A 21435-nucleotide genomic window follows, 5' to 3' on the forward strand; every position below is an offset into this window, starting at 1 on the left:
AGTTTCAGAATCAGGCAGCTGATAATGACTGGGAGAACCGCTACTGAAGACTCCAAAGGCCAGTGGTTATGTGCTGAAATCCGGGATCACCATCAAATAGCTCTTAACTATTCACATGATTTTCAGTATACAACCCCTCCCCCCCTTTTCCTGGCCTTAACTACAAAAGAACAAATGCCATAGCCAAAATATTTCTCACTGCAGAGAAAAAGTGCTAACAATGCAATGTCGTCTTTCCTGCCCACCCCCACACCCCACACCCCCCGGTTCTACCCCTTCCAGCATCTATATATCTCAGGTTCAATAATCCAGATACAAGAGTAGAACAAAGCGGCAACAGAGCAGAGGTGCAGTTCTGTCATCCTGAGGATAAAATTCATTAAGCCAAACCATCAGCGATGCCAGATGAATCGTAGACAAGACGGGAGGGCAGAGAGCCATGTATGACACGAATTCTCTCTCTCTCTCCCTCTCTCGTGTCAAATTGTCGACTGCTCCTGCAGAAAGCCCTCCGTGCCGGGGGCGGCTCTCTCTGCCTCCGAAGCCAGGGCTGCCTCACGCAGCACGCTCACGTGCTCCTCCGCCGCGGACAAGGATTGGTCGATCCAGTCCATGCGGCTGGGAGAGTGGCAGGCATGCCGGGTGATCAGCACCAAGTGGCTCACGGAGAGCAACAGCGCCGTCGTCCTGCAAAAGAAAGGGGGGTGCGGTGGGGTGGAGCTGACAACCAAACCCCGCCCCTCCCACTCCACCACCAAGAAGTCTCTTCCTGCCACCTGCTCTGTATATGAGATGTGTGTGCATGTGGTTATGTGTGTAGAATATGTCTGGCACTGGAAATCAACTCAAGGCAGCTCGCACAAGTGGCCATCAAGTGCGGCATATATCAAAGCGATGTACTGTCCCCACTGCTGTTCTGCATGGGCTTGAACCCCCTCAGCCAGATTATCACAAGAACTGGATACAGATACAAGTTCAAGAGTGGAACTACTATCAGCCACCTCCTCTACATGGATGGCATCAAGCTGTATGCTAAGAGTGAATGAGACATTGACTCATTGATCCACCTGACACGGATGGAACTACAGTGAGGACATTGGGATGTCATTCAGAGTAGAGAAATGTGGCCGGATGGTAGTAAAGAGAGGGAAGGTAGTTAAGACTGATGGGGTGGAACTACCAGGAAGCCACATAGACATACAGACCAGCTACAACTACCTTGGTATCCCACAGACACATGGGAACCATGAGGAGGAGGCAAGGAAGACAGCAACATCCAAGTACCACCAAAGGATAAGACAGGTCCTGAAGAGCCAGCTCAATGGGAAGAACAAGATCCATGCCATCAACATGTATGTCCTGCCAGTCATCAGATACCCTGCTGGTATAGTGAGCTGGCCAAAGGAGGACATGGAGGCTGCTGATGTGAAGACTCAGAAGCTCCTCACAATGTACGGAGGCTTCCACCCCAAGTCCAACACTCAGAGACTGAGTGGCAGAAAGAGGGAGGGTGGGGTCTGGTGAGTGTCAAAGCCACTGTCTTGGATGAGACCTAGAGCATCCAGGAGTATATCAGTAAGATGGCACCTAAAGATGAGCTGAGGCAGCAGCAGAGAGAATGCCTGAGGCAGCAGCAACAGACATGGAAAGAAGATCAAACAGAGAAAGTGCCATGGCAAGACAAGACCCTGCATGGGATGTACCAGTGACAGATAGCGGAGGTGGCTGACTTTGGGAAATCCTACCAGTGGCTGGAAAGGGCTGGACACTGAGGCACTGATCATAGCAGCACAAGAACAGGCACCAAGCACCAGATCCATAGAAACGGGGGTCTACCACACTAGACAGGACCCAAGGTGCAGACTGTGCAGAGAGGCCTCAGAGACAGTCCAACACATAGTGGCAGGGTGTAAGATGCAGGCAGGAACAGCATACACTGAACAGCACAACCAAGTAGCTGGCATTGTGTACAGGAACATCTGCACAAGGTATGGGCTAGACCCTCCCAAGTCCAGATGGGAGATTCCACAGAAGATTGTGGAGAATGACAGGGCTAAGATTCTGTGGGACTTCCAGATCCAGACAGACAGGCAGGTACTGGCCAATCAACCAGACATCATGTAGTAGACAAGGACCAGAAGACAGCAGTGGTGATATATGTAGCGGTGCCAGGTGACAGCAACATCAGGAAGGAGTATGAGAAGCTGGAGAAGTACCAGGGCCTGAAGGAAGAACCAGAGAGGATGTGGAAAGTGAAGGCCAAAGTGGTCCCAGTGGTGGTAGGGGCACTTGGGGCTGTGACCCCCAAGCTGGGAGAGTGGCTCCAACAGATCTCAGGAACAACATCAGAGCTCTCTATCGAGAAGAGTGCAGTGCTAGGAACAGCCAAGATACTGTGCAGAACCCTCAAACTCCCAGGCCCCTGGTAGAGGACCTGAGGTTGAGGAAGACACATACCACCCATATGGGTGAGAAGGGAATTTTATACACACACACACACACACACACACAGTACATACATACACTGTATGAGATACGATGTTTTGCAAGGCAGAGGTGTTTTCCTAACATACTTCACTACTTTAAACCTGAGAAGATTTTGAAGAATTGAGAATGGGGAAGCTAGAGGGAGGTGATCAATGCATGTATGTGTATTTTAAAATTTAACAGTTAAATAACAGATAATGTAGTTATGCAAAAAGTATTTTATCAATATTACTCCAATTTATATAAAGGACAAGAAATTTCCCTGGAGAAAATAGATGAATATTTAAAGAAACAAAATTTACTGAACATTACAGAGAAACAGAAACAGATTATGAATGGACCCATAACAATCAGGGAAGTTTGCAAAGCTAAAAAATGACTAAAACAGGAAAGGTGCCTGGCCCAGATGGGTTACCAGTTCCTTATGATAAATACTTCGAGGATGAACTTTTACAACCTTTACAAAATATGAAGAATTCTATTTTATGGAAGGGAAAGAAGCCAGAGAGCTGAAAAGAGGCTAATAAAGCATCTATACCTAAGGAGAGACAAGATTTGATTTTAACAAGAAATTATCAGCCAATATTATTGAATAATGACTATAAGTTGTTTACAATGATTTTGGCTGAGGTTGAAAATAATTTTGTAATAATTTATTCATGAGCATCAATGTGGATTTTACCTAAATTATTCTGATAATATCAGAAATGTGTTGGACATTTTGGAATACTTGGAGCAACATAATGAAAAGGAAGCCGCATTGATTTTCTTAGACGCAGAGAAGGCCTCTGACAATTTGAACTGGGCCTTCCTGTTTAAAGTTTTGGAAGATATGAATTTTGGAAAGAATTTTATTAAATGGGTAAGATCAATTTACACTTCACAGAAAGCAAATATAATTGTCAATAGAGATCTAACAAAACCCTGTGAGATACAAAAAGAGACAGGACAGAGAAGCCTATTGTCTCATCTGCTGTTTATTTTAGTTCTTGAAATATTGAATAGAGATATAAAACAAGATGAGAGAATTGTGGGAGGAAAGATTAAAAAAGAAACTTATAAGTTAAGGGTATTTGCTGATGAGTTGTTGACTTGGGAGGATCCACTAAAGGGAACAAAGACATTAATGGGAAAATTAAAAGAATTTGGTACACTGGCAGGAATGAAGATTAATAATCAGAAGATGAAGATGTTAACAAAAATATGAAAATAGAGGATCTAACAGAATTGATGAAGAAAATGGGTTTTAAGATTGAGAAAAAAGTGAACTATCTGGGTATCACCATGACAAATATGAATTGTATGTTATTTCAAAACAATTATGTTAAAACATGGAATGAAGTTAAAAAAGATACGTTAAGATAGGAGAAATTACAATCAACATTGTTGGGGAGAATTTCTGTGATAAAAATGAATGTTTTGCCTAGAATGATACTTTTGTTTCAGACAATACTGGTTTTGACAACTGATCTGAAATTGTATTTTACAGCTTGCTGTTTGGTTTGGATGAAAGAATGGGTTTTGCTGAGAAATAGAAGACTTTTGGAGTTAGAAGAACATGACCTGAGATGTGGGTGGCATGGATATTTGTGGTACAATAAAGTTAAGGTTAATGTAGATCTTAAAAATCACTATGTTAGATGTGCCATATTGAGAATATGGAATAGATACAAATCCAGGTTGTGCCTGAAAACACCTTTGTGGCTCTCAGCACACAGGAAGCATTTTATAGATGAAAAATAATAGGCAAATGCAAATGGTTAACATACCATGAGACACGAGAATTCTGTCAAGGGGAATACAAAATAAAATCAAGAGAACAACTGATGGCAGAAGGACATAATTGGGAATGGTTTTCCTATTTACAGTTATCAGAAAGATTCAAAGTAGACAAAATAATTTATGGTATTGAATATTCTAAGACTGATTTTGAAATGGAATTGTGTACAACTGATGAACATGTGATTGCTAAAATGTATAAACTTCTATTGAAATTTGAAACAGGAGAAGAACAAGTGAACAAATGTACGATAAAGTGGGCTATAATTTTTGGTTATAATATACAGATGGAACAATGGGAAAATATGTGGTTGAAAGGACTGAAATTTATACTATGTTATAAGGTATATTGATATATGACACCAGAAAAATTATTTAAAATGTATAAAGGTACTTCTATGTTGCAAATGTGAACAAGGAGGGTCATTTTACCATGCTTGGCAGATGTGGAAAAAAGCTAGAAGATTTTGGGTTCAAATGCGTGTACTGATTCAGAGGATTTTAAAGACTAATATACAACTGAACCCAGAACTTTTCCTCTTGGGACTGATGGATAAAGAATTGGAAAAAAGACATGGAACTTTGCTTGTACAGTATGATAACCATAGCAAGATTGTATGAACAAAGATGGAAAGATTTGCAATATCTACAATGGAGGAATGTTTGGTGAAGATGATAGAACTTGCTGAGATGGCCAAACTGACCTGTTTGATTAGAGAAAAGACAATATCTATTTTATTGCTGACTGGAACCTCCATATGGACTTTTGCATAAAACAGAAAAAAATGAACTTGCGATCTATGGTTTTGACAATTAGGCAGGATAGATTATAGAAAGAAGAGAGTCACAAAGAGGTAAATTTACTATTGTACTTATCACTGCTGTAAAGAAGATCAGAAGCCATTTCTTTATATCTTTTTTTCTTTTCTATTTTCCTTCTACCTTTTTCTTTTTTTTCTTTTTGCACTTTAGCTTCTTTTTTTATTTCTTCCTTTTTCTTTTTCCCTTCTTACTTCACTTTAGTTTGTATTAAGTTTTACTTTTGCTTTTAAAACTTTCAATAAAATTATATTTAAAAAAGGTAACACTGATCTACAGGAAACCTTTCTAAAGGAGACAAGAAATGTTGAAATAAACACCAAAAGGAACTCAATGAAGAACTCAAGAGGGACCACATACGCAGATACCTCCAAATGTGGGAGCAAAAGCAAGGGAGGATTCCTTCAAGGTAATACACTAGAGAAGCTTATTGGAATGTGAAGGCAGACATCATTTTTCTCATGAGCAACCAGTTCAGAAATAAGCATGAGTTGTAGGCCTGTTCAGAGAAGATAGCATGATCCTCCTCCCTCCTTGCTTCCTTTCCTGCTCAAAACAGAATTAGAATGTAAATGTGCCAATAAAGAGGAAGATGCATGGGAAGCTTGATTATACAATGCAATCAGAGGTCCTCTGTTCTCTAAGGACAGTGTACAGGTATCCCACCCCCATAAGCATTGCCTACTCACCTGGCATCCAACAGTTTGGGGTCCAGTGGTGGATACATAGATCGGACCACATCATCTACCCTATGAGGAAAAACACAGAAATGGCTGTTCGTAATTAAACAATGTATAAATTAAGGACAAATTAAGGAAATGAAATAGAAACTGACTGCTATACATCCGTCTGTCCATCTGTCCGTCTGTCCGTCCCTCCCTCCATCCTAATACAGTCTTCCCCGAATTTGGGAGTTGCAGTGGGAGAGAATGGGGTGTAATGTAACACATCTGGAAAATTGTGTTGGGAAAGGGTCTACAAAAGCAAATATGTATGGAAGTGATCAGTTCTACCCTCACTTATTTTTCCTAGGCTGTCTATATGACACCTACATCTAACCAATTCTACTATACGCTGTACAGTATAAGTAAAGGGGCGGCAGGGGAGCAGCACAGCTTCTTCCCTGCTTTTCTTCTTGAACCGTCTGAGCTGTTCCTAGGCATGTCTTTCTTGCATTCCCTACATTAGCTTAGTGTGACAAAGTGCACTGGAGGTTGTCGTCCCGTTGTCAGCGAGGACATACATTTCAAAGATCAGCTCAGCCCACTTCCATGTAGAGGGTAGACCTCATGCCTCAGGCAGATGTAGTGGTTAAGGTGATAGAAAGAGAGATAGATAAAAGTCTTACACTAATGCTGCATCTGCTTATGCTCCTGTGATATACCCAGATATATTTATCATCCTGAGCAGAGTTGCAGCCCAGTTTAACTCTCTTCTCTAAAACCCTCCTCCCTTGATGAAAGGGTCATTAATTCACCCTTAGGCTCATCCTGCCAATCCAAGGCCATTTAAAAAAAAAAGAAGAAGGGCAGGGAGCAATGTGGACAACTGTTCCAGTCATGGAGGAGTCCTCATCCAAAGTATGACCAGCTGAAACAATACTTTTCATTCAAGGAAGCAAATCACTTAAACAATAATCCCAGGACAGCATGTCCTCCCACCTATTTATTCATTTGGTTTATATCCCACCTTTTGTTCAGGTTAAAATTGACTTTTTCTCCCCAGACCACACAGAGTCCTGCTCCCATAAGTTCTTTACAACTCTCACCTTGGGCTGATCCGTTTGGCCACCACAATGATGTCACTCAGGCTTGCTGGAGATTTCATTTGGGCTCCTGACCCCATTGTCATGGCAACAAGCTTCTCGGTGAGAGTGTGGCAGATCTGTTCAGAGAGTAAGACAAGTCAGTGTGGCATGAGGTGGGAGTTCAACTGCTGCTTAACTGCACTTGTCTTACATGCTCTCCCTATGGACTGTGCACCTTCTCTGGTGCAGGGTATCCTCCCATTGTGATTTTCGAAAAAATAAGGATTTACCTTTAGGATAGCAATGCAGTGAGAAACCAGGCCCCTGAGGAAAGAGAAAATAGCAGTAGCAAATTAGAGAAGCAGTTTTCTGGTCTTCAGCTTCCCTGCTCAAAGCACAAGATCTTCTACTTCCTAGGGTTCTGTAGGACATTTTGTTCTCAGCTAACCTGATGAATTTGGCTCTTTTGTCACCCAAGTTGTTGACACGTTTCCCCTCAAGAATTGAGTAATCAGAACATCAGTGAGCATTCTGCAGCCGGTGATTTGAAGGGTGAAAGGAAACTGGCATGAAGCATTGATTTCTTATCCTATAAGGATGCCCTGACTGCAGAAAAATCTACATGTGTAAGGCTCAAAGGCATTACCTGTCTTTTTAAAACAATAATGCAGCTCATGCCAACACCCTGCACAAATGACTAAGTTAGAACTAGGATTGACTCCCTGTCTTTCCCCCAATACACTTTTTGTCATTCCATTTAAATTAGTAATGCAAAGATAAGGAGCACTGGAAGTACAGGACCTGCAACTGCCAGCATTCTCAGACAAGGAGGGAAGGGTATGAGATGAGATAAGTCCATGCAGTATATTAGCATGGAAGGATGGAGATAGTAACCACCACTAGAGGATTTTGAAGAGAAGCAAGGAACATCATATGTGGCAGATGAGGTGAACAACAGTGACTGCAGACAAGTGCCTAGTTCTAGTCTGGAGGCAAAATGGGTGTTTTAAGACCAATGGTGTGATGGAGTTTTTAAATATTAATAAAAGAACTCCAAGCAGTTAACAGCAATCTTGCAGAGTAGAAGCGTGGACCAAAAAAGAGAACTTGCACATCAAGCTTAATTATGTTCAGAAATAAATTCAGTCTTCACACTGTAGTTAGATGAAGAAAAATAGAGATAGCTTGGTTTTATTCAGTAGATCTGGATACAGGCAGGTTCATAGTAGAAAGCACTTAATCATCACTGTTCTTGGACTTTCTATGTGGAATAGAAAGTCTGTGTGCAAGCAAGATGGTAGGGGGAGGGGCTGCAAGCCTGCAGCACTCCTGCTTCCATGTCTGCTCACAAGGTAATGGAGACTGTGAATCCCACAGACTCGAGGAGGAAGAGGAAATCAGGTGACCCATGTGACATCCCACAAGCACAATAGAGACACGCCTACCAGATAAACCCTTTTACTATGCTTGTGAGACAATGCTGAGTTGACCCCTGATAATTCCAACATGGTGGTCATAGTGAAAGGAAAGTACCATTCAGCTAGGAGCAGAATGCTATTGGATAGCAAGGATATTTTTAAAAGCTAACTATATATCCTAATACTGTTTCCACCTCCCACCAACATCAGTAAAAACAACGGTGAAAAATTATGGGTTTGGCCCTGTGGTGTTTGTCAAGTGTTTCACTATTGATCCTTTTCAGTGTAGCACTTCTACACTAAGCATTTAAAGAGAGAATTTATCAAGATCTCGGGGCTTTATTCTCTGGCCCTGTTTTGTTTCAAGTTGCAGGCAGCAGTAGGAAAACAAAGCTCTTTCAGATTATGCAGCCCAAAAGGCACTGCTGCCCAACTCACGAAGCATCGTCGATCCAGTCCTCATTTGCCAGGATTGCTTCAATATGTGGGTTTGTTATGACCACATCATCCATCTCCAGTTCAGAGGGTTCTGATTGTGTCTCCATGGTGCCAATTAAGTCAACAATAGGCCTACAAGGAAGCACAAAAGGGATCTAAGGCATGCATGTTGTTTGTGTGTGTGTGTATGTGTGTGAAAACAGCCGTAATTACTGTAAGATCACTTTTGACCAATAAATTCAGTAACCTTTGGTACCCAAAATTTGCTATTAAAAGCAAAGGAGCCAGAATCTATGCTTTGATAACCCCAAAATAAATAAATCAAAAAAATAAATCATGGAGATTGTGTTTAATTTCTTATACTAGCTTCCCTCTATGGTTCTTGCTTTCCTGATTTGCAGGAGGTGGTGGATTTAAGGCCATAATTTCACTTCCCTTCTTATCCACAGCAGTGATTTAAGGGCCTGAATATTTCCACAGAAAGAGTGATTTCATCAGAAACAATTCAGATCGTTGCTTTGGAACCTATTTTCAAAATGTCAGCTGTGGAACAGATGAGAATATTTTATAGAAAATTATATTCAGTAATTGTGTAAAGAAATAATCTGAGTTCTCTTCAGATTGTAGAATAGTTTTGCAAAGTCTGTTACAAGTATTACAGAAGTCTTGGTTGAAAATGGAAGCAGACAATGCCATAAATATGTGCAGAATACCTTTTCAGTCACCAGCTGATTTATGCACCTGAACTATTTTGAGGTCAAAATTTACTTACAGAATCTTTAATTGACTGTCATATCTTATTATTTAACAACAACCAAAGTTGTAGATTAAACATCTGGAATCCTTCAGAAGTGCTGCACCTGCACTGCCTAGAATCTGTAATTTTGGAGATCACCATACCAAAACATTCCAGATAAGAGGATGTATTACCAGAATCTTAACAGCTAAAAATCGCCTCACCTGGTATCATAGTGATTCAAGAAGTCCTTGGGTCGGCAGTAACGTTGTCTACACACCACAACCAGAGCCACAAAAGAAGCCAGGAAGATGGTTGCCAATACTCCAATGGCTACAATCACAACAGTCTCCATTGATACCCTGTGGAGCACTTGGGGGTGAATGGACAGTTCAAGAGCAAGACTTCTTCAGAAACCCTTCTTCCTGGATTGCAACTGAACAAAATGAGTCCTGGTGGTGACATGTGCCAGAAATAATGAAACTTTTGGCTTTCAAGGTCTTCCTTTTTAAAAAACAAAAATCTGAGACTCAAGAGTGATGCTTATTTCAAAAGACAATGGAATAGTTCTATGTCAAGCAATCTGAATATCAGTCCTGAATTCAAGTCCTTCCAAACAATAACATTGATTACACTAACTTTTCTTTCAGGCATTATTACGTTGCTACTATTTTTAAACAATAGGGAGTTAGAAAACAAATCCTTGCTAATGTGTTGAAATCATTCAGAGATCTACTCATATATCCATATCTACTTTTTGCTCATCCTCACTTATTCTTGGAATAATCCAGCCTCTCTGAAATGATCTGCTCACCTCTTTGAGTATCCTTATGATTAACTGAAGTATTATATAACTTTGCCAGATTTTTTCAACAATGAAAGCATAACTATTGTAATTCAAATTCAATGGTCCTGATATTCAGTCTTGCTTAAGTAAGTGCTTGGCAAAACGAAATCATGGCTCAGCCGATCTATCATGTTTTGCAGCCAAAAGGTGCTAGCCTGTTCAACCAAAGACTGGTCAAGCATTCTTTGGCAGATTGCAATCTACTGTTTTATTTATTTTTATTTTCTCTCCCACCTTTATTATTTTTATAAATAACTCAAGGTGGCAAACATACTTAATATTCCTTCCTCCTCCTATTTTCCCCACAACAACAACCCTGTGAGGTGAGTTGGGCTGAGAGAGAATGACTGGCCCAAGGTCACCCAGCTGGCTTTCATGCCTAAGGCAGGACTACAACTCCCAGTCTCCTGGTTTCTATCCTGTTGCCTTAACCACTAGACCAAACTGGCTGTATTGCTGTTTTTATTGCTGTAGGGCACTTCTGCCCAGCCTCATTGTGCCAGTTCAGAACGAGCTGCAAAGCCTTATGTTCCCACAGTTGCCTACTGTGTCACTGGTGTTTGAGAACTGAGTCTTTTCCCCTCCTTGGTTCCATGCTAGTTTGCCTGAAGCTCATCTTTTCTACTAGATTTTTTTTCTTGTTTCATCTCATCTCCTGACTCTGAGTTTCAACACCCTATTCTTACGTCAGCAGGCATTGTTTAAAACCCATTTCACTGACCCCTCTACTCTGGCCACTGTAACAGCATGCAACCATGGACAGAATTATTGGGAAAATTGTCTCATTAGAAATTGCCAGCATGCTATTATTTCATCATAGCACTTTGCCTGAGCCTTTAAATAATGCTTTTCCTCAAAACAACTCTCCTATTGGAAAGCTGCAGATGAGCATTGATTGGCCATGGTGTTCTTTTCATATTCTCAGCATTTCAAAGTTAGCAGAAGTGAATATGAACACATGTTGGCTTTAAAGTGTTTTGGAATAGTGAGGAGGCAGCTTAAGAGTAGGTATACGGGGAACAATCCAAGATTGTCCCCCAACTGTCTTACCCGTTGAACAGTATCCACCATCATCCTGGTAGACTTCACTGAAGGAGGGCCCCAGTCAAATGAATTATATGTATGTGTGTATCCAAGAGTCTCTGTCCTAAAACACCATTTTCACATGCCTTTTCAGTAGATTTGAAAGCTATCACCTTCTCCAGTACCAACACTATGGTAACATCTCCTAGCCCTTTACCATCACTAATTCTGCCTGGAAGTAACTGCCCAGCCCAGAGTGTCATGTTCCCATTTCAATGTGCTGTTAACATTGTAACGTTTCACATGTCATCTTCCGTTCCGTGTTCCTTCACCCGGGGTTTTTCCATTCCTTCACCCTCCGTTGTTTTGAGGGCTTGGAATGTATGTTTGGGTTTGCGCTCCTGCTCAAGGTTACTTTCCCAGGCGCGTCTAACGGCTTCTAGCACCTGGGAGGGGGAGCGTCCTGACGAGGGATGGGGCGGAACTTGATTACAGGCAAAGCTTTTAAGTTTGTATTTGGCGCGCTTTTGCTCATTCTCAGCTTTCTCTGTATTTGCATACTATTCCTTTAATAAATCAGTTATCTTTAAGCCCGAGCTTGTGAGACTGAGTATTTGGGATTAGGCAACCGTTACATAAAGCTGAGAATCATTTCATCCATTTTCCGCTAGCCCCATCCAATCGTTGGATAAGAGGGAACGCTAGCGATGACAGAACATCAGCTTCGCGCAAGTGATGGAAGCGAGGAGGAGCGGGAGGCGGCAAGGATCCGGCCAGCTCTAACCTCGAGAGCGCAAAGAGCAGCACGTCGGGAGTTGCGGGATGTCCAATTAGATGAGCTGCTGATATCCATGCAGGAGAGCCTCAGGAGTGAACATAGAACTGTTATGGAAAGAGCACCGGGGAGGGGGTCTCCACAATTATCCTGGGAGCCCGAAGTCCCCTTGTCACCGAGGGTGGTGGTAACCAACCAACCCCTGGAAGAGCCGATCACTCCAGCTCGTATGAGGGCATTAGAGGATAAAATGGATTTAATAGTGACAATCCTTAAGGATCTACCCAGAGATGCAGAGCCCACCCCGGAGGATTGGGAGGAAGAGCCGTCACAGTACCCCAGGCATAGTACCCTACCAACCAGGGGGAGAAGCAAGACTCGATCAGCCCGTCAGGCGGGGGGGCGAGAGGCAAGACCTCCTAGGGATCGGCCACCCATGGGGGCTCGGCGTACGCTGACATTCGCGGAACCGCCACAGCCAGCTGAGCCGGCAAGAAACTTCCCACCATTTGGAGTGAAGTTCGATGGGGATCCCACTACGCTCTCCTTCTTTATCACTAATGCCAAGCATTATATGGAAGATTGGGGCCGGAACTTTCGGTCACAACATGGCAAAATCAATTTCATTGCCAACAAACTGAGAGGAAGGGCAGCTGATTGGTATGTGCAACTGTGCCAGGCTGAGGCAACTGAGTTAGAGGACTTCGAGGACTTTTTGTGGGCTCTTAAACAGCATTTCGAAGACCCTCTAGCCCAAGAAACAGCAAAAAATGCCCTGAGGAAACTCTACCAAGGGTCCCTCTCAGTTGCCAATTATGCGTTGGAATTTAAAGCTTTGTCAGGGAAAGTGGAAGACTGGTCTGAGCCAACCTTAATTGAAATGTTTAAGCAGGGGCTAGAACCAGAAATCCTTCGCTGGGCACTAGGAAGAGATGATCCCAAAACGCTGTATGGGTGGATTCAGTTGGCGGGCAGCGCAGAAAATGCCCTGCAAACCTATGCCCATACCAAAGAGCTTAGACAATCGCGTCTTGCTAGAGGAGCGCGCACATCTGGACTTGCCAGCCGCCCCAAACCCAAAACCTGGGAAGAAGAAAGGGAACGACGATTCTCCAAAGGTCAGTGCCTGAGATGTGGGAAAGAAGGGCATCGAGCCACGTCGTGCCCGAGACGCCGTCCAGAGGAACGACAGACGAAACCTACAGTAAAGTCGCCTGCTCCTGCTCCACCGCGGAAACTGAAAGCGGCCGTCGCAGAACTGGACCCCCCAGAACTACCCTTCGGAGAAGAGGAAGAAGAGTTGCAATTCGAGCAGCCGGCGGGAAAAGCCTACCACCTGCCCTGAAGGGCGCCCTAGGGCAGGTGGAAGAAACCGGGCGTAACCACGATTCGGTGAGTGGAAATTTCCCCACACTGACTGTTAAAGTTAAACTGAGCTCAAAAACCAAAACTGTGGAAGTTTGGGCCATGCTAGACTCGGGCTGCTCCCGTTCCCTTATGCACCCTGATGTTGTAGCGGCTCTGGAACTGCCCACGTTCCCTTTGCCAAGACCTATGATCTTCACCCAATTGGATGGAACTATGGCAGGAGGGAAAGCAGTCAATCATTCCACGGGACTGGTCGCCTTGCAGATGGGCTCCCATCAGGAAAAGCTGCCATTTGTGGTAGCTCCAGTGGGGGGTCCTCTGGTTATCTTGGGGATGCCTTGGTTTGTGCAACAAAACCCTTTTATCAACTGGCTACATAGAACTGTGACTTTTGCAGATGGATTTTACAAAGTACCCGAAAAAGACCTACTGGAAGACATGGAGGGTGGAGGGGTAGCGTATACTACTGTGCAAACGCTTCAACCTCTTGAGGGACTACCCAATCAGTATCAGGATTTTGCTGAGGTATTTGGGGAAAAGGAAGCAGATCGCTTGCCACCCCACCGAAAAACGGACTGTGCCATTGAATTTTTACCAAACGTAAAATTGCCTCACCCAAAAATATACCCCATGTCTCCCAAAGAGCTCACTACGCTAAGGGAGTTCATTGACAAAAACCTGGCTAGGGGTTTCATTGAGCCTGCTAATTCCCCGGTAGGAGCCCCTGTCCTCTTCAGGCCAAAAAAGGATGGGTCATTAAGGCTTTGTACCGATTTCCGCGGGCTCAATGCGGTCTCAATATTAAATAAATATCCTTTGCCCCTGATCAAAGATATGTTATCACATCTGGCCAGAGGCAAAATCTTCTCAAAACTAGATTTGAGAGAAGCCTATTTTCGTATTCGCATAAGGGAAGGGGATGAGTGGAAAACAGCATTTAACTGTCCTCTTGGGGCTTTCCAATACAAAGTCTTACCCTTTGGTTTATCCGGAGCACCTGGGGTCTTTATGCAACTAATCAATGAGGTCTTGCATGACCACCTATTTAAGGGGGTACTGGTATACCTGGATGATGTATTGATTTATACTGAAACCATGTCAGAACATATCCACTTGGTGCGTCAGGTACTGGCTAAATTGAAAAAAGCAGAGTTGTACGCTAAACTGTCAAAATGTGCCTTTCATCAGTCACAAATTGATTACCTCGGCTATCGAATTTCAGCTAAGGGCATTGAAATGGACCCTGCAAAAGTAGAAGCTATTGTGGCATGGGAGCCTCCCCGTACCAGGAGACAATTACAAAGTTTCCTTGGATTCGCTAATTTTTATCGGGCATTTGCCCAAAATTTTGCTGAAATTGCCCTCCCCCTTACTGAACTGTTAAAAACCAAAGGACAGGGGGATACGCGACGTTCGAAGAACCCAGGCGCGCTCCTTAAATGGACTCCTGTCAACAAGCGTTCGAAGCACTCAAACAAATCTTTACCACAGAGCCAATTTTACACCATCCAGACCCCTCTAAACCCTTCGTTGTACAAGTCGATGCTTCTGATTTCTCCATAGGAGCAATCTTGTTACAATCTGACCACTCTGGCGCCTTGAAACCCTGTGCTTACCTCTCTCGCAAATTCACTGAAACTGAGAGGAGATGGCACGTTTGGGAAAAAGAGGCTTTTGCTGTAAAAACGGCTTTAGAAACGTGGCGACACCTATTGGAAGGCACTTCCAACCCTTTTGAAGTCTGGACCGACCATAAAAACCTGGAAGCTCTAAGCACCAGTCGAAAACTCAGTCCCAAACAGCTGCGCTGGGCTGAGTTTTTCAGCCGCTTCGACTTCACCCTTCAGTTCATACCAGGCAAGAAAAACTTTTTAGCTGATGCACTCTCCCGCAGACCCCAAGATGCTGGCCCAGGGCCAACGGTCCAAGGCACCGTCTGGACCGACAAACAATTAAGTTTGGCAGCGGTGACTCGCAGCCAGACCCGAGCGCAATCAACGCAACCTCCAGCCGCTCTGCCTTCCAGCCGCTCGCCGCGCTTGTCAATTCCATCCGATTTGCAACAACAGTTGCTGTTCCACCTTAAAACAGATAGTTGGTTACACACCAATAGAAACAGTTTAACCTTCACTGACGATCTTGCCTGGCACAACGATCGCCTTTATGTACCCGATGCTATGCGAAAAACCATACTCCAGCGCTGCCACGATGACAAGCTCGCTGGACATTTTGGCTATGTAAAAACTCTGCACCTTGTCCGCCGGCAATTCTGGTGGCCAACTTTACTCAAAGACCTGAAGGCATATGTTACTGCTTGCCCTGTGTGTGCAGCGATAAAGCGCAAAACAGGCAAACCCCAAGGTCTCCTCCAACCCATTCCACCACCCCCGCTCATGATCGACAACCACCAACACTTCGAGGTGACATCCATCCTCGACTCCCGACGCCAGCGCTCCACTTTACAGTACCTCGTCCGCTGGAAACATTTCCCTCATCCTGAATGGGTTGCTGCTCCAGACGTGCTTTCCCCTTGTCTGGTAGCCCAATTTCACTCTGCCTATCCTCACAAACCTGCTCCATAATCTTTCTTTGGGGGGGCAATATGTCATGTTCCCATTTCAATGTGCTGTTAACATTGTAACGTTTCACATGTCATCTTCTGTTCCGTGTTCCTTCACCCGGGGTTTTTCCATTCCTTCACCCTCCGTTGTTTTGAGGGCTTGGAATGTATGTTTGGGTTTGCGCTCCTGCTCAAGGTTACTTTCCCAGGCGCGTCTAACGGCTTCTAGCACCTGGGAGGGGGAGCGTCCTGACGAGGGATGGGGCGGAACTTGATTACAGGCAAAGCTTTTAAGTTTGTATTTGGCGCGCTTTTGCTCATTCTCAGCTTTCTCTGTATTTGCATACTATTCCTTTAATAAATCAGTTATCTTTAAGCCCGAGCTTGTGAGACTGAGTATTTGGGATTAGGCAACCGTTACACAGAGGTTCTCCTTTTTTATGTGCTGAGATACAAAATCCTTCAACTGGAGATGCCAAAAATAGAAATTGGGACCTTCGAGGGGCACTTAATCAGCTAGTTTATTAGCATGAGGTTTGCCAAACTATCCCACTTCTTTCAACTTTCAAAGCATACCTGCCCCTGTTGCCATGGTTTCCACTTGACAGATTAGGCAGTTCTGGGAACATTATACATTTAAACACTTCTGGCAGGTGAGAGCCCTGCTTCGGTCAGCATTTCAAGGGTGCATGGAATGACTTACTACTTTGTCCTTCAAGCAGGCCAGGCTGAAGAATCTTCTTTCACTGCATGTTTTATGGGTAACACTTGAACAAAGGATTGCCAAGTTCTGAAATATTTTAAGGATTGAACAGTATTTATACTTCAGATACAGATTTACATGTTATACTAAGCAAATACGTATGTGAAACATACTATGTAAAGCTAGTCATTTTAGTTTGTATATTATAATTCATAATTTAGCATTATGTGTATATCAGGCCATTAAAGTTTGTAAACTAAACTCTGTTAAAACAAACCTTGTCTTGTTTCAGGTTATGACTCCAACTGTAAAAACCAAGTTGCCACTGAAGGCTCAAGAGCAGAGGAAGTAATTTTTGCCTGATCAGTTATTATTATTAATGTTGTTATATTTCTGGAGCATCTTTAATAACTAGAAATCACATATAACTCAAAAAACTCTCTGTATCATGTTCACAGATTAAAAGGGTCTGGAGGGGAAAGATCACATCTGAATGAATGTAAACAAATTGCTTTCCCTTCAGATTTACTTTTTAAAAGTCAAGTGATAGTGTTACAGAGTGAAACTGATATCTCATTTCTTTGGGGATTTAAAAAGTTGGCAGATATGCAAATCATCAATTATAGTCTGGCGGGATTTCAGTAACTGCTACACCTCAACTCAAGAGCCTTGTGTGGCACAGAGTGGTAGGCGGCAGTATTGCAACCGAAAACTCTCCCCACGACCCGAGTTTGATCCCAGAGGAAGCTGGATTCTCTGCTAGCCGGTTCAGGTCGACTCAGCCTTCCATCCTTCCGAGGTCAGTAAAATGAGAATCCAGCTTGCTGGGGAAGGTGACTGGGGAAGGCAATGGCAAACCACCCCGCTATAGTCTGCCAAGACAACGTCACGAAAGTGGCGTCCCCTCAAAGGGTCAGACATGACTTGGTGCTTGCACAAGGGACCTTTCACCTTCACACCCCAACCCAAACAATAACAACTTGGTTGAAAGGCCTTCAATTCTAAGTTGCTAAAGCAATCAACCGAGAGATGGTTGTGTTTTGGTTGGTTTATATACTAACCATTCTGCAAATGGTGCAGAAGTGGGAAAGTGGGGTTTCTGCTGTAGGAATCCTAACGAATTCAACTATGGAAACAACAGGCTTTTTTTTTTTAATCTCTCACCTGGTCTCTGTAGGAACACGGCATCAGCTGCTGCTACGGGAACTTCAGTGTGAAGAAAGCAACTGAGCAAATAGCAGCAGTGCTTGCAACCTTTGCCCCATCATCCCAGCCCACAGCAAATAGCGCAAGAACACATGGGAGCGAAAGAGAACTCCCTTGGAATCACTTCTGGCCTCGCAGACACTGTTCATTTGGTTTTTCATGGAAAAAAGTGATGGCATGAGCATTCCCTGCAGAGCAGGAAATTGACCCACTTTGCAGGTACAATACGAAACCAGAGAGGCATGATGTCCACTGATAGGGTAGATGTTTGGTAGAACATTCAAAATTAGGACCATACTGAACTTAAATTCTACTGCTTATATAAACTTTGCATTATTAAACAACAAAGCAGATCTCTTTATTTTGACCAATTTGTTCTCCTTGTAGTGGATATAATGGGATAGTTTCTTACTAGAAGTCTAACTCTGCCATACCTTTATGGCCTAATATAGCAATGTAGTCCCCCCCGCCCCCTTCCACAACATGAAAGGGATTAACCTTTGAGGCTGCTTAATTCTCTATCTGATCCACATTTGCAAAGTACAGTTGAGGAACCTATTGCAACAATAATAATAATGATAATAATAAATACATTTATTGTTTTATATATATATAACAAAAAGAAATCCGCTGTTATACCAATTGTGACTGGAGTCCTTGGAGCAATACCTAAAGGACTCCCTTGATATTTGGAAATTTTGAATTTATTGGACCTGAACACCCTAAAAAATACCCTGCTTGGAACTACTTATATCCTCAGACGCTATCTTAATCATTCTTAGGTCCTTGGATAGCATTTGAATTAAGTTTTCACCAGTCTTTGACTGTGAATCTAATTGTAGATTACAACAACAACAACATGCCACCCGACTCCCAGAGATTCTGGGTGGTTTACAATTGTTAAAAACATTTTAAAACAAAGAATACAAAGTCGTAGTGTTTTTCCAAGAGTTTCAACTGTACTCCTCTTTCAATGCAAGCACAACTTCACCATTATCAGAAAAACTTCCCGGAAATTACTAAACCCACTGTCAACACAGCCCCTTTGCAGAGGTTCTAACATTAAAGAGAGAGATGAAACATGGCAGGAAGGAAGCAATTCCTCCTCCTCTCTTAGGAATTTTGCCCTGGCAACAGCTCCCTCATAACAGAGGCCTTGTCTGAAGTAGAATGTCTGGTTCTTTTTAAAGAGGATTAATCCCTGAACTCTGATCATTTCTTCCTCCTAAAACAAAAGAGGGATATAAAAAAAAGATCTTGCCTCTTCTCAGATCTTTTACCAAAAGTAAATGGAAACGCACCCAAATGTAGCTGGAGAATCCCACCGCCCCCTCCCCCCAAGCAAAAATGCTTCACCTAGAGGCAAGGTTGGGGGGTGAACACAAAGAGTTCCTCTCTTTACCTGGGAATACTGTACTGGAGGAGGCCACAGCGTTCCCGTTGCCGAGAGCCCCTCCAAGCAAGTTTCTTCTAAGCTAAGACGGGCCCCTTGTCTGCCAGTGCAACTCTTTTAGCCGTCTTCTTAGGTCCTGCCTGCATTCCTGAGCAAGATAAAACTGAACAGATGCCAGACAGACAGAGGCGAGATTTGAAAGTGGGCTGGCCATGCATGGGGGATTTGGGGTGGGGGTGCCTTCAGCCGAGATGTGGTGTTCACCCTTCCTTGCAGGAGAAAATGTCTGCAGTATACCCAAGAGTAAAATGTATTGTAGTCTCTGTCTAATAAATACTATACTGTAAGCCAGCATTTCTCAAACTTTTCCATACCACGACCCCCTGAAATGGTAAATGAATTTGAGAGACTCCCTCATGAATGATGATGATGGGGTTGGACGAGAGATAAAAACACCACTTTTAATCAGTACATTTTAATTTATATCTCACAGGGCTTCTCAAACTTTGTAGTACAACTGCCCACTGCTGTTTTGCATTGGTGAAGTGAGGAGCAAAGGCTAGGATGAGGTTTGACCGTGTTCCCACTTTGCCTGCTCAAGTCTGATCAGTTTTCTTTTGTGTGCCCCAGTTTGGAGAACCCTGCCATAAGCAGGCCACAGTAGAAGAAATGTTACAATTGCCAAGTTGATGAGGAGCCCCATCCCATCTGTTGCCACTTTGCTCATTTTAAGGCTGTATCTTAAGTGTTTCTCAACCTTGGCAACTTTAAGGCTTGTGAACTTCAACTCCCAGAATTCCCCAGCCAGCATGTTTTATTGAAAGACTATTATTGTCTGAATATCTGTTTCCCTTAGGTGTAGCCACAATGGAGCAAACATCCAATTGTAATAATCATTTTAAAAACTTGTTTTATATAGGAGATGAAATTAGTACTGTATTCACTAAATTTTTTATCTAATTAAGGCACCTGAATCTTGCATTTTAGCTTCTGAATAAATATTTGAGATTGAACTATTTTAGGAAAAGTATCAAACTATATTTGATGTTTACCAGAGGCATAGTTGTATGCATTATACCATAAATTAGTACTTAAAACACACACACACCCTCCCCCTGCACCATCAATCCTAGGCTAATGCAGAGCCTTCTAAGAAAGAATAGTGAATATCAAAGCCAAATGTCAAAAAAAAAAAGCAGATTTTAGCTCTCCAACATTTTCATAGTAGACAGCTGTCTCATGTGACAGGCATAGTAGTAGAGGGCTTAGCCTGGTTTTTCAAATATTCTGATTTCTATAGAAGAATGCTGGGTAGTTGTAGCTGGAGATTAAGGATAAAGACACAGGAGATGTACTGTACCTGGACAACATGCTGGGTCTTCCAGCTTCATTATCCACTAAAAAGCCTGAATGCAGTACCCTCCTCCCTCCATCAAGATAGACCAAAAAAGTAGGACGACAAGGGGCTGTTTTCATGATCAACTCTCCTACAGCTTTAGAAGAACACTGAATGGTCCTGGCCCAGCTAATGTACTTTTATGGCAGTAGTTTCAGATTTTTTTGCCTGTATTAAATGTTTCCCTACAGAATGGAGGGAATTTATTGTATGAAATTTAATTTTTTACAAGATTAATGAAATTTAATCTTTCCTCAGAAGAATACAACCTCAAAGGCTTCAGGGCTTGATGATCATTATCCATTCAGACATTAACTTTGAAAAAAATGGGGGTCACGTGGGTGGAGGAACACTTTTTCAACTCAATGGACTGTTGCATAACATTATTTGAAGTGACCCCAACTGCTATCCATCTGTCAGCTGAATAACTTTCTGCATGCATTTGCTACCTTGATCATTGTTTCAATCCAATGGAATGTTGAAAGAAATCATATAAAGGAGGATGGAATTCTTTCCATCCAGGGCTGGCTTTAGGCTAAGGCTGAGTAGGTACTGGCCTATGGCACCAAATCTTTCTAAAAGTACAGATCTTCAGCAGAAGGTGATGCCATCAGTCAATGTGGCCCAGGGGCATCATATACCCTTGAACCACCACTGTTTCTGCCTTTCAGCAGAATAACTCTGAAAACTGAACAGAACAAGAGGTGCAAAAGTAAGTCTGCAAATGGACCAGCCTGGAG

At 42.9% G+C, this 21435-nt stretch overlaps 1 protein-coding gene across 4 annotated transcripts; it reads right to left on the reverse strand.

The window, feature by feature from the left end:
* Positions 1–281: 281 nt before the first annotated feature.
* Positions 282–19456, reverse strand: TMEM98 (transmembrane protein 98). 4 transcript variants are annotated; one of them, XM_063300499.1, is made up of 8 exons: positions 19309–19456; positions 16701–16787; positions 9649–9860; positions 8689–8820; positions 7123–7156; positions 6854–6969; positions 5775–5834; positions 282–687 (listed from the first exon to the last, which is right to left on the reverse strand). In XM_063300499.1, exons 3-8 carry the CDS (start codon positions 9777–9779, stop codon positions 480–482), a joined length of 681 nt encoding a protein of 226 aa, XP_063156569.1. In that variant the 5' UTR covers positions 9780–9860; positions 16701–16787; positions 19309–19456; the 3' UTR covers positions 282–479. The 4 variants fall into 4 exon arrangements, with proteins under 4 accessions (XP_063156569.1, XP_063156567.1, XP_063156570.1 ...); XM_063300497.1 differs by lacking the exon at positions 19309–19456 and adding an exon at positions 17865–18032; XM_063300500.1 differs by lacking the exon at positions 19309–19456 and adding an exon at positions 17865–18032 and having other exon boundaries at positions 9649–9876.
* Between the last annotated feature and the right edge of the window lie 1979 nt (positions 19457–21435).

Source organism: Candoia aspera, chromosome 4, assembly GCF_035149785.1.
Source record: "Candoia aspera isolate rCanAsp1 chromosome 4, rCanAsp1.hap2, whole genome shotgun sequence".
Lineage (NCBI taxonomy): Eukaryota > Metazoa > Chordata > Lepidosauria > Squamata > Boidae > Candoia > Candoia aspera.

Coding starts and splice junctions, on each gene's coding strand:
- TMEM98 (XM_063300499.1), bottom strand. CDS start 9,779: ATGGAGACTGTTGTGATTGTAGCCATTGGAGTATTGGCAACCATCTTC. Junction 6,970..7,122: donor ACTGCATTGCTATCCTAAAG/GTAAATCCTTAT, acceptor CTCTCTGAACAG/ATCTGCCACACTCTCACCGA. Junction 688..5,774: donor CCCAAACTGTTGGATGCCAG/GTGAGTAGGCAA, acceptor TTTCTTTTGCAG/GACGACGGCGCTGTTGCTCT.